Source organism: Lepidochelys olivacea (assembly GCF_965140295.1).
Source record: "Lepidochelys olivacea isolate rLepOli2 genome assembly, chromosome: 1".
In the NCBI taxonomy this organism is placed as follows: domain Eukaryota; kingdom Metazoa; phylum Chordata; order Testudines; family Cheloniidae; genus Lepidochelys; species Lepidochelys olivacea.
In genome coordinates, this window is record NC_140411.1 from 114,881,721 (window position 1) to 114,894,186 (window position 12,466).

The following is a 12,466-nucleotide window of genomic DNA, read 5'->3' on the forward strand; positions in this document are numbered from 1 at the left end:
TCTCTAACCCTAGAACCTCATCAGCAGCTTTGGGCGGTGGCTCCGAGGGTTCTTCGTCACTATCCTCAGGGTTAGACACATTTTCTGAGGCATCAGGTGGTTGAAGGGCAACATTATGAACTATATCTACATCTGTAAGTCATTCATAGGTTGGACACATAGCATCGACCTCCATCCACTCGAACATCAGCTATCCCATTTTGAGCCATAAGTTCCCTGTAGTCTCCTTCTGCATCCATGGCCTCTTCTTCTGTAAAACCTTCAAAGTTGTTCTCATCTTTGTCTTCTTCCTCATTTTGGTTGTCGTCGCCTTCAGTAACAAAAGCACTTTTGAGACAACGAAGCCAACATTTCTCTATCATTGACGGAGTGATTCCTAGCCAGGCTGTCTTGCCTAATTTAAATACATCCAGCAAATTCAATTTCTTGATTACATCCATTATGCTACTGTTGTCCTCAACAATTTTCTTTACTAAGGCTTTACGATAGTTCACTTTAAAAGTGGCTATAATGCCTTGATCGAGGGGCTGTATTTTGGATGTTGTGTTCTTAGGAAGGTAGCTCACCTTTATCTTCCCGTCTTTGCTGGTTAAGGTCTCAACCGTGGGATGGGCGGGACAGTTGTCAAGTAGGAGCAATGCCTTTGGCTCCAGATTTTGTCTGCGCAGGTGGCTCCAGACAGCTGGTACAAAATATTTATTAATTCCTCGAAAATATCCGATATCATCCAGGCATTTTTTGAATGGTGATAAATTAATGAAAGCAAATCCATGTTCTTATGGTGGAAAGCCCTAGGTGACCTGGATTTGCCTATGCACAGAGATTTAAGTTTATGTGAGCCGGCTTTATTCATGCAGAAAAGTGTTGTCACTCTCTCTTTTATCACCTTAAAACCTTCAGCCTTTTGTTCTTCGGTCCTAGAAGCAAGTGTTCTAACCGGCAAGATATGGTAACATAAGCTGGTTTCATCACCGTTATAGATTTGCTCCGGAGCATAGCCACCCTCAATGATGATCTCTTGTAACTTTAGTGGGTATTCATCGCAAGCTTTTATATCTGCGGAGCACGTCTCTCCTGAAATTGTGACTTGCTGAATGCCATGACGTTTTTTAAAATGATTAAGCCATCCACTGCTAGCTTTAAATTCGTTACCTTGATGTGCAGAAGCGTCCTCACCCGAGCGTCTAAAATCAAGATCCTTCTTCAATTTGTCCGATTGTTTCCTTACCTCGTCACTGGAAATTGGTGTACCATCAGAGTGTTCTTGGGTAAACCACGCAAATACTGCTCTATCTAGTTGGTTATCCTGCGCAGTTTTTAGGCGCTTCCTTTCCAGGCCTACACTTTCATCCAGTTCAACTAGCGTTGACTAATTTTTCCTCATCTTTGATCCACCCTCTTAATGTTGATTCCCCCACTCCTAGTTCTTTTGAGACCTTCGCTTGGCTCATTCCTGATTTCAGTCTGTCCAAAGCTTCCAATTTTTCTTTGACTGTCCATGCCTTTCGTTTCTGTGGCTGTGAACTACTTGCCATCACGTCAATGGTATTTTAATATTAATGCTAACAATTTTTTTTAATTGTTTAGAAAATGTCAGCGCAGAGTTACAATATTTCAAAAATACAACTAGTGAGACAACTTAAGCTTAGTCTATACTGCACACAATTTAAAAACGAGATTAAAATAGGCGGGAGAGATGAGAACACCTAATGGGACCATGGGCAGGAAACATACATTTACCCTGCCTTCTCATTGTTGCACATTCGTTCCACCACTTTCATACATGCACATTTGTACAGACAACGTACTGTATGTATGTAATTTGATACAAGCCACATTTTAACAGCCGAGGTGCCAACCGTGGATGGTTTTGTAACAACTTTAAACTGGCAAGGCGGCAGCAGGTTAGTCAACGACGAAGGTAGACAGAACTCTCCTTTTTGATAAATTAGTCATGGTTATAAATACAAAGGCCGTTTTTTATTATAACGGCCGTTGAAAATTAGCTACCACCTTGCACATGGTTTGTTGTCCACAAAACGAATTTAAACTTTCAATGATTTTAAACTATCAACAGATTTTAACTGTGAATGTTATAACTTTAATTAAGATTTGCAGACAAGACTTTTTTATGCAATGAAGATCAGAGTGAAAGTTTAAAAATGCTGTGAATGCGCTCGGCTTTGTGTTTTGACTTTTGATCCAAGGCAGGCTTGTAAAAACATACATTCTGAATATGTACACGGTAATCATTGAATGTATAAACTGGGATTAAACAGAATAAAAGTACTCTATGTTGTAGATGAGACAGAAAACCATTTTTACTTTACCACGTTATATCCGAATTCGTGTTATATCGGATCGCGTTATATTGGGAAAGAGGTGTAATACAATTATGACTAGATCTACTAAAACATTGTATCTCAAAACTAAAATATAGTTTACTCAATTACAGGTTTTATTAATTTTACTATGAATAAGATTCAGTTGAAACTTGAATAAAGCTTTTATTTTTCATACAAACAAGTCAAAAGTTACGTGATAAATTGAAGTTGAATTTAATATTTTTCTGATTACCTGTTTCTGTATATGTGTACATGACTGTATTTGGAATTGCATCAGTTGCAGAGACATTTACAATGACCTCTTCCTCTAGTTCTAGCTGACTTGAATCATAGAGCGAATCCAGCTCATCATCAAAGCTAAAAAATACAAATAGATGACACGAATCTGAAATTATTCAATGCCATTCTAAAATGTTATGCATGTAATGTAAAGAAGATTTGCACACAAATACAACTATTTCTCATTCCAGCATATTTATATTTGACTGAATGCAAAGAGACAATGCTCAGTAATTTGAAAAGTACTTTGAGATCCCTTCACAATGAAAAGGGCTTATAAAATAAGATATTAACTACAGTCAAAGAATGAAATTGATGACTTAGCAAAACCCGTGGAACAAGTAAACGATCTTATTTTCATAAATAAATCCTTATTTGCATGCAACAACAAAACCACTTTTAAAACAGATCAAAGCACAACTTTTTTTTCTTCCAAACAGGATATCCAGAAAAGAAAAGAAAAGAAAAGAAAAGAAAAGAAAAGAAAAGAAAAGAAAAGAAAAGAAAAGAAAAGAAAAGAAAAGAAAAGAAAAGAAAAGAAAAGAAAAGAAAAGAAAAGAAAAGAAAAGAGAAAAGGTGTGAAATATGTTCTCTTTCAGCTTGGTGCGTTGGGGCATTAAGACTCTCTGGAGTCTTCTAAATAGATTTAAGACTACCTTGTTAACTCTGGCTGTTTCCCTTCCTCATCACTTGTTTACTCCCTTATATATCTTAATCCCTGCATCCCACTAACTGAGCCCTACACACATAGTTATCTCAAGTAAGTGGATGAACTTCCCTACCCAAAATCAGTGTTCACATTTAGGGCTGTCGATTAATTGCAGTTAACTCATGTGATTAACGCAAAAAAATTAATCATGATTAAAAAATTTAATCGTGATGAATTGCACTGTTAAACAATAGAATAGCAATTGAAATTTATTAAAAAATTTTGGATGTTCTACATTTTCAAATATATCAATTTATATTACAACACAGAATACTAAGTATACAGTGCTCACTTTATATTATTTTTATTACAAATATTTGCACTGTAAAAATGATAAAAGAAATAGTATTTTTCAATTCACATCATACAAGTGCTGTAGTGCAACCTCTTTATCGTGAAAGTGTAACTTACAAATGTAGGTTTTTTCGTTACATAACTACACCCAAAAACAAAACAAATGTAAAACTTTAGAGCCTTCAAATCCACTCAGTCCTACTTCTTGTTCAGCCAATTGCTAAAACAAACAAGTTTGTTTACATTTATGGGAAATACTGCTGCCTTCTTATTTACAATGTCACCTGAGAGTGAGAACAGGCATTCGCATGGCACTTTTGTAGCCGGTGCTGCAAGGTATTTACGTGCCAGTTATGCTAAACATTTGTATGCTCCTTGATGCTTCAGCCACCATTCCAGAGAACATGCTTCCATGCTGATGATGCTCGTTAAAAAAATAATGCATTAATTAAATTTGTGACTGAACTCCTTGGGGGAGAATTGTATGTCTCCTGTTCTGTTTTACCTGCATTCTGCCATATAAGTCATGTTATAGCAGTCTCTGATGATGACCCAGCACGTTTGTTTTAAGAACAGTTTAACTGCAGATTTGATAAAACGCAAAGAAGGTACCAACGTGGGATTTTTAAAAATAGCTATGGCACTAGACCCAAGGTTTAAGAATCTGAAGTGCCATCCAAAAATCTGAGAGACGAGATGTGAGCATGCTTTCAAAAGTCTTACAAGACCAACACTCAGATGCAGAAACTACAGAACCCAAACCACCCCCCCCAAAAAATAATGTTTTTTTTTTAAAAAATCAGCCTTTTGATGGTGGACTCTGACTCAGATAATGAAAATGAACATGCGTCGGTCCGCACTGCTTTGCATCATTATTGAGCAGAACATGTCATCAACAAGGACGCATGTTCTCTGGAATAGTGGTTGAAGCATGAAAGGACATATGAATCTTTAGTGTATATGGCACGTAAATATCTTGCAACTCCAGCTACAACAGCGCCATGCGAATGCCCGTTCTCACTTTCAGGTGACATTGTAAACAAGAAGCTGGCAGCATTATCCCCTGCAAATTGTAACCAAACTTGTTTGTCTGAGTGACTGGCTGAAGTAGGACTGAGTGGACTTGTAGGCTCTAAAGTTTTACATTGTTTTATTTTTAAATGCAGTTATTTTTTGTATATAATTCTACATTTGTAAGTTCAACTTTCATGATAAAGAGATTGCACTACAGTACCTGTATTAGGTGAACTGAAAAATACTTTTTTTTTTTAACATTGAATAATGTACAGTGCAAATATTTGTAATAAAAATAAATATAAAGTGAGCATTGTTCTTTGTATTCTGTGTTGTAATTGAAATCAATATATTTGAAAATGTAGAAAACATGCAAAAATATGTTTTAAAATGTTATTCTATTATTGTTTAACAGCGCGATTAATCACGATTAATTTTTTTAATCACTTGACAGCCCTATTCATATTATTACATTAGTCAGACAGAAGCTGATCCTTATCACGAAAGTATGAGTGTACAAAAACTGTGAAAGCTATGCCTTGCACATGGCAACCTACTACTGGATCCCATAATGTATTAAGGGTTAACTCATGATTTGTTTGGATTTTGGGGTAAGGGAAGGATGGGAGGAAGAAAAAGGGGTCTAAGGACAGATGAGGGAATGAGGGTTCAGCTCTTACCAATCCAAGTTTTTGAAACTCTTGAACAAGTCACTAAGAGGTTTGCTATAGTGCTTTCTTCCACTGTGGGTATTTTGTGAAGATTTTATGGACAAAGGAATAATTGAATTATCTGATGAACTGTCCAAGTTACCTATAAATAATTCAATAAAATAAATATAAAATATTTCAAATATTAAATATTTCATTTTGCAGTTGAAAAGCACACATTAAAAAAACCCAGAATGATTTAATTAATAAATTTTGTACTCTGTGAGGGTTATTGCTTAAGAGAACAAAACCCTGAATTATAACATACTAGAACAAGCTCTGACAAGTAAGGAATTAAAATTAGAGAAATACAAAATACTAGCTAAATTGTATTTTAATAATAATTTAAAACTGAAAAGTTTTATAGATGACTAAAATAACTAAGTCCTAACAAATTTAAACCTGAAGAAAAGTTCTACGGAAGCTCAAAAGCTTGTGTCTCTCACCAACAGAAGTTGGTCCAATAAAAGATATTACCTCACCCACCTTGTGTTTCTAAAACAATTAAGTCAATTTTAAAGAACTTTCAACTTATCACATTTTTGAGAATCTTTTTAAAAGCTTAGTTCTGTTACTAAATACATTTTAGAAACTTCAGCTTTGTTTTAAAGTCACATCTGTCTTCCTCAAGTTTTACAATTTGCATTCATATGCTAATTGTCGTACAAATCTGAAGTTTGAACAACATAGCCTTTTACTTGCTTTTCACATGCATCAGCATGGCAACATGCATTTCTCTGGAACCCAACCTGCATGGTAACCATTAAGTTCATATCTGTACATTTAAAAAGTGAATGTATATAAATATCTTAGATTATATAACCTAAAACTTTAAAAAAGATTTTAAGTTTCCTGTTTTCATTTTTTTTTAAATAATTTGCATCATTAAATGTTTAATTGTGTCTCCTCCAGTCAGCAATCCTAGGCACCTGCATGTACTGTACATGCAAGACCAGCCTTAGGGAAAATGGTGCCCTAGAGGAACTTGTATTTTGGCGCCCCGGCCCCCATTTCCACTGTCCCCGTAGGTGCCCCCTTGCACCCCAGCCCCTAACTCCTGCACCCACATGGGGAAGCTGCCACACAGAGCCTCCTTGACCACCGGGCACTGTGAGCCCACCCCTAAGGATAGCCCTGTGTACATGGCTATAAAAGCAACATATTGCCACATAGGGAGCTACCCAATACCACCCACCTCAAAGAATTTCCCACAAACTAACCCCCTCTCAACAAGACACATACTCCATCCCACACAATCCAACTGATGGCAGCCCGTTCTCATATATGTGCCAGTGATAACCAAATGCTTCCCTCTGCCACACCCCAATAATAGCCAATCCTCACCTTCTCAAACATACATAGTAAGATTGTCATACATATACTAGAACCCTACTTACCATGAGTGGGGTGCGCATGTGGCTGATTTTCATTCTATGGATGAAAGTAAGGGAATGTCTACACTAACCAAGTTACAGCATGGCCATGGCAGCACTGTGATGTGGGCAGTGTAGAAAAGCTTTATCGCACCCCTGAACAACAAAAGTTTTAGCGCTGAAAGTGACAGTGTAGACACAGCCTAAGCCTCTATTGCACCTTCCCCCTCCCCCAGAAGGTTATTGGTACTAGGTTTCTCTTTAATGCACAGCTAGTGGAGCTTTCTTTTTAGACATCGTGGGAGCAATACTGTTTTTTTACCTACATCTTCCTTACCAGCAGCTCTCCTTCTCACAGGGAAGATACATTAGCATTTCCTCTCTTGCCAACCCACCCGCATCTGCAACATAAGCAGATTTCCTAGAGTACTCATGTAGAATCCATATATATATATGTATACACTTCCAGGCTGGTGCCCAGGTTTCACAAACATTACCCAATGTCTGCCTACTTAAAATACACTTGGAGAGAATATAAAACTGCTCCCCCAAAGCACAGGAATTCTTAAGATAAATTTAAAGAATAGTGCATTTGAATTGATGTCCCTTTTAACAAAGATATCCAAAAACATCCTTTTTGTTGCATTACCTGTGTATGTTAGGGAACTTCCTTTTTTACATTTGGTCTGTAATGAACCTGAAAGACAATCCTAAGAGAAAACAGAAAAAAATCCCCTACTATTTTTAATTCAATTATAATGTATATTACAATGTATTTGTTTACGGTTTATAGTGCTTTTACTAAGGAATTGCTGTTAAAAAATGTTTGCTTTGAGCAGAGGATGATTTTTGCTAAACAAAAATGTAAGTGAAACCTCACACAAACATAAGCGAACAAACAAAAAAACCTATAATCAAGCTATTTCCCCATAAACTAAAAATGAAAGATTGCTAGAATTATTTCTATTTTTAAAAACTTGAGAGACCCTCAAATACATCAGTAATAAGAGCCATTCAAGTAAATAGGCATAAGTAGATTAGGTAACCATAGAAACAGCTCCATCAAGTCCTACATTTCAGCCTTTCACTCTAACATTTCCTACTTTATGTCTTGCCATCAACCTATAATAATACACGTTAAAAAAACTTACATTAAAGTATCATTAGGTTGCAAATTCAAGCACTTGAATGTTAAGAAATGCCAGATTTAAGGGGGCTCCTGCAACCCTCATTCTGCCCTACTGTGCATCCAGTCTGTGCTCTTGTGGAAAAAATAGTATGTGATCATGTAATCAAAGACTGTTTCATAACTACAGATACAATTCTGCCACAGAGGTCACAGATTCCATGACTTTCCAGGACTTCAGTGACTTCTTCTGGGGCAGAGCTGAAACAGCTGCCAGCCCCAGCGCCGCCAGAGCAGCGGCCCCCATCCCATTGGAGCAGCAGCTGGGGTTGGGTCAAGCCCCCGGTCTTGTACCATCGGTACTATGCTATATAATTGGTTATGTTTTGGTTATATACAGTGTATGTTTTATAGTAAGAATTAAGGTATTAGAATAAATTAATAGGATAGTGGATACTAGTATTAGCCATTTTCTTTTTATTCATGCCTTGCAAGTAACAGACAGGATCCTGTCTGCATCTATGTTAATTAGATTAGAGGAATTTCGAAGCCCTAGGCCCCAATGTAAGAAAAGATAGTTGCAAAATTTAGTAAGGCCTAACTTATGTCGTCTTTCTTGTTTCATATAAAACACTGCTATTTGTTACCTTTTGAAGGTCTCTGTAAAGAACTGTTTGTGTGAATGAGGAATGCATGCATCAGGAAAAGATAAGGTGTGAAGGCCATTGCTGAAACCAGATGGCCAAGGGAGGAGGAGTGAAGAAACTGAAGAGACTTAAAGACACCAGAGAACCATCAACGCGCATCCATGGTTGAGGAGGGGCAGACTGATGACCCTGATGTAAAGGCTGGCACCCTAAAAACACAAAATAATTAATTAAATCGAAACCAGACAGGATGACCCTCCTGGAGGTATTTTGGGCCATCAACAAATAACACCCACTAAGGAGTAACTGGTCATAAACTGACACAGCAAAATCCACAGACAGAGAAAAAGGAGAAAGGACTATAAGAACAGGGTGCTTTGCCATGGGGCTTTTGGTTCGTCTTGTCAACAACTGCAGGAGCATCAGATCGCAACCAACAGAGCCTGGCTCCTCTCTGCGACCAATTTGGCTGGCCACTAGATTGATCCAGACTCTGCACTGGTAACTATAGTAAACATTGACTGGTGGGACTGTGTGCATGGTGTGTGTGTGTGTGACTAAAAAGCATATGCTAATTGCTGTATTCTCAATAAATGCAGCATGTTGCCTTTTTCCCTATAACAAGATCTCGTGTGTTTTGTTTAAGCATAACGCTGCCCTATCAGTGCTCTGTTTGTCTACCCCTGCCCTGCCCTAGGGTATTTTTAGTAAAAGTCAGGAACAAGTCACGAGCTTCCATGAATTTTTGTTTACTGCCCATGACCTGTCCCTGATTTTTACTAAAAAAATACCCATGACAGAATCTTAACCTTAACTTAACCCATGACAGAATCTTAATCTTAACTTTAATTATAACACATATGCACAAAGAGGCAGAACTGAGGTTTCACAGACAACTGTAAATCTAGCATTTCCCAACTTCAATAATGTTCTTTTAAGGTAATTTTTGCTTGCAACTCCGTGTTATTTTTCAAGGAAAAAAAGTAAAAACAAATGATATTATGTGCAACTATAACATTTCTCCCCTTTCCAACAGGCACCATAAACAGAGGTTGAACTCTGAACCTTCAATGTTGCAGCATGGATTGGTACTACTTGAGCTACAGAACTACATCACCAGGCAGCAGAAGGTTGTTATCCCAGATGGAGGATGGACTCGTACAACCAGGAGATTGTCAGTGGGGAGCCAAACTGCTCTATCCTCCCCTAGGAGTTGGAAGGGCTCCAGTCCCACGTAGTGTCCTGCGGGTTGGGAAGGGAGACTGGGGAGGTGGATCCAGATGGATTTATGGGGTGAAGAAACCCAGCCCGATTACTGCCCCACTCTGATGCTCCAAGGAGGCAGAATGGGCCACCCATTTGTCTTTAGTCTGGGGAGCCCTCCTCTCCACCTGCCCCCATCCACTCTGGCTGTTCCCAGCTAGTACAGCTTGCTATTGTCACTCTGGCATGATGTTGGACTTAGAATGTTATGTGTGTTCAATTACTTGGGCACACTGCCAATGTTTTTCCTGGGGCATGCAAGTGAGAGAAGGGATATGTCAATTTTTAATAGTTCATATCTTGGCAAAAGCTGAACTGAATTTCATAGGACAAAGCAAAGGTAAATGGGTAACCTGAAGGTGTTCCCTCGGTCAAATATCAAAGGCTTTTGGCAAACAATAAAGGTGTGTGAGCTCCTCAAAGAAAAGGTCCCAAGAATGGAAAGTGTTAAGCATTCTTAATATAGTAAACGTATTACTTACAGCTCTCCCCACCTCTATAATATGGCCCTAGCTCAACAGCAACCCTCTCCACTGCCCCTTTATGGTCGACTGTTGATAACATCACAATCCTTTCCATCAATTAGACGTTTAACTTCACAGACATCAACTTTTCCTGCTCTCTTGCTCCCAGACTCTCTCCAAGTTGTCAGTTTCTTACACATCATTTCTAATATCGGACCCTTCTTTCTGTCCAGATAACTAGAACTCTCAACCAGGCCCTAATCTCTTATCTTGATTACTGCAATTTCCTCCTCTCTGGCCTGACAACCATATCTTTCCACCTCACCCTCAACCAATACAAACTGCACCTGCTAGAATTATCAATTACTGCCCATTACTCTAACCCACATTGTCCATCTCTTTCAATCCCTCCACCCCATCTATTCCATAATTAGAGCCCTGTGTGGATACAAAATCTATATTCATGGATGCAAATATCAGCGGATATAAATCGGTATCTGTGGAACTGGAGGCCTCTACTGGGAACTGCCCCCAGCACAAGCACAACCAGGGACAGCTGCCGGAGAGCCTGGTGTGCGGGACTGGGGGTGATACAGCCAAGCTGGAGGAACTGCCAGCATGGGGCACTGGCTCCTGGGAGCGGCGGCCTGCCAGGCTGCTGCTTTCACTGCTGCAGCTCCCGATAGAGCTCTGCAGCTCCTTGGATACCAATTTGCATCCACGGATATAAATTTGCAGGGCTCTATCCATATCAAGTTCTTCTTCTAATCCTCTAGGCCCTTCATTATTCTGGTCTGTCATCCTTATCCGTGTTCTTCCTACCACTTTCCACCCCCCACCCAGCCACCACATATGTTCTTTTGCTTTCTTCAACACTGTCCTTATGCATGAAATGATCTGCCTGAATTGATCCTCCTTCAAATCCCTTCTCAAAACCCACTTATGTTGCTGTGTCACAAGTCAGCAACTAGCAGTCACTTCCCATTTTATTGTTAAATGGGTTTGAGTATTTATTTAGTAAGTCCTTAGGTAATATGGTAATGGATGCTACAGAGTACCCTAAAATAGAACATAGACTACGCCTCATGTCCCACAGCCATTAGGGCTCACTCACTGCCCAAAGCGTTGAGCAGATTCTGGTGCTCCACACACTCCTTCACACGCTGCTATTTTCACCAGCGGCCCATGGAGAGAGAATGAGCACACAAGGCGGTGCACGTTTCCAATGCCACACCGCTCAATCATGCCAAAGCCTGAAGGGGAGACCCAACGCAAGCATCACACAAAACCTCCAAAGGATTAAATTCCCTTAATGTAACTGTCCCCCCCGCCAACAGCCCCCACGCCACGCTTCTTTCTTTCTGAAGTAACTAATGTTCAGCTGTGTTAGTCTGTATTCGCAAAAAGGACAGGAGGACTTGTGGCACCTTAGAGACTAACCAATTTATTTGAGCGTAAGTTTTGGTGAGCTACAGCCCACTTCATCGGATGCACCGTTCAGCAGTAAGAGAGGGAGGACGCTCCCTCTCGGCGCAGGGTGGCCACTTCGGGATGACAACTGAGCAACTCACACCGCTCCCCAGCGGGGGGCAGCAGGGAGCTTGCGCAATGCCCCGGGCTGGGGGCGGGACCCCTCCCCACAGACGAGGCTGGGGCCTCGGGGGGTTATTGCGGAGACCAGGAGCCTCCGCACGGGGGAGAGCGGACACGCCGCTGCCAGGGAGCCTGGATCTTCGGCGCGGCCCCCGGGCCGCCCCAGCAGCTCACGACCTGGCCCCAAGTTTCCTGACACGCGCCCCCGCCTAGCGGCCGCCTCGCCTGCTCCCCCGCCTCGCTCCATCCACGCCCCGCTCCGGCCCTGGCCGCCTCAGCGCCTCTCACCCCGGCGGGCCCCGGCTCCCCGCGCAGGTAGCGGCGCTTCAGACGCTCCACGGAGCCGCTCGGAGCCGGGCTCGCCATGAGCCGCCTCCGCCGCGGGCCACAAGCGCCCGGCGCTAAGCTGCCGGCGGTTGGCCGCCCCGGCGGCACGGAGCATGCGCGGACCGGCTGCGCCTGCTCCCTGACGCCGCTGCCCGCCGTGTGCGTGCGTGTGTGTGCGGGGCGGGGCGGGGGGTGGGGCAGCGCGCCCCCTGCTGGCCGCTGGCTCACAGGGCGCAGCTCGGCGGGAGGGACGTACGGGGCGTGGGGGCCTTCAGCTGGCGGCAGGGGAAGGAGCGGAGCCACAGTCAGGGCCGGGGGTAGG

General features: G+C 41.3%; 1 protein-coding gene across 1 annotated transcript in view; it reads right to left on the reverse strand.

The window, feature by feature from the left end:
• Positions 1-12,259, reverse strand: part of CCDC138 (coiled-coil domain containing 138) — a gene marked incomplete at its 5' end in the record, with an annotated part of 73,174 nt that extends 60,915 nt beyond the window's left edge. The window contains 5 exon segments of the mRNA XM_084616777.1: positions 2,578-2,702; positions 5,322-5,454; positions 7,374-7,434; positions 12,106-12,225; positions 12,227-12,259. Coding sequence (XP_084472903.1) covers positions 2,578-2,702; positions 5,322-5,454; positions 7,374-7,434; positions 12,106-12,225; positions 12,227-12,259 — 472 coding nt within the window.
• Positions 12,260-12,466: the final 207 nt, after the last annotated feature.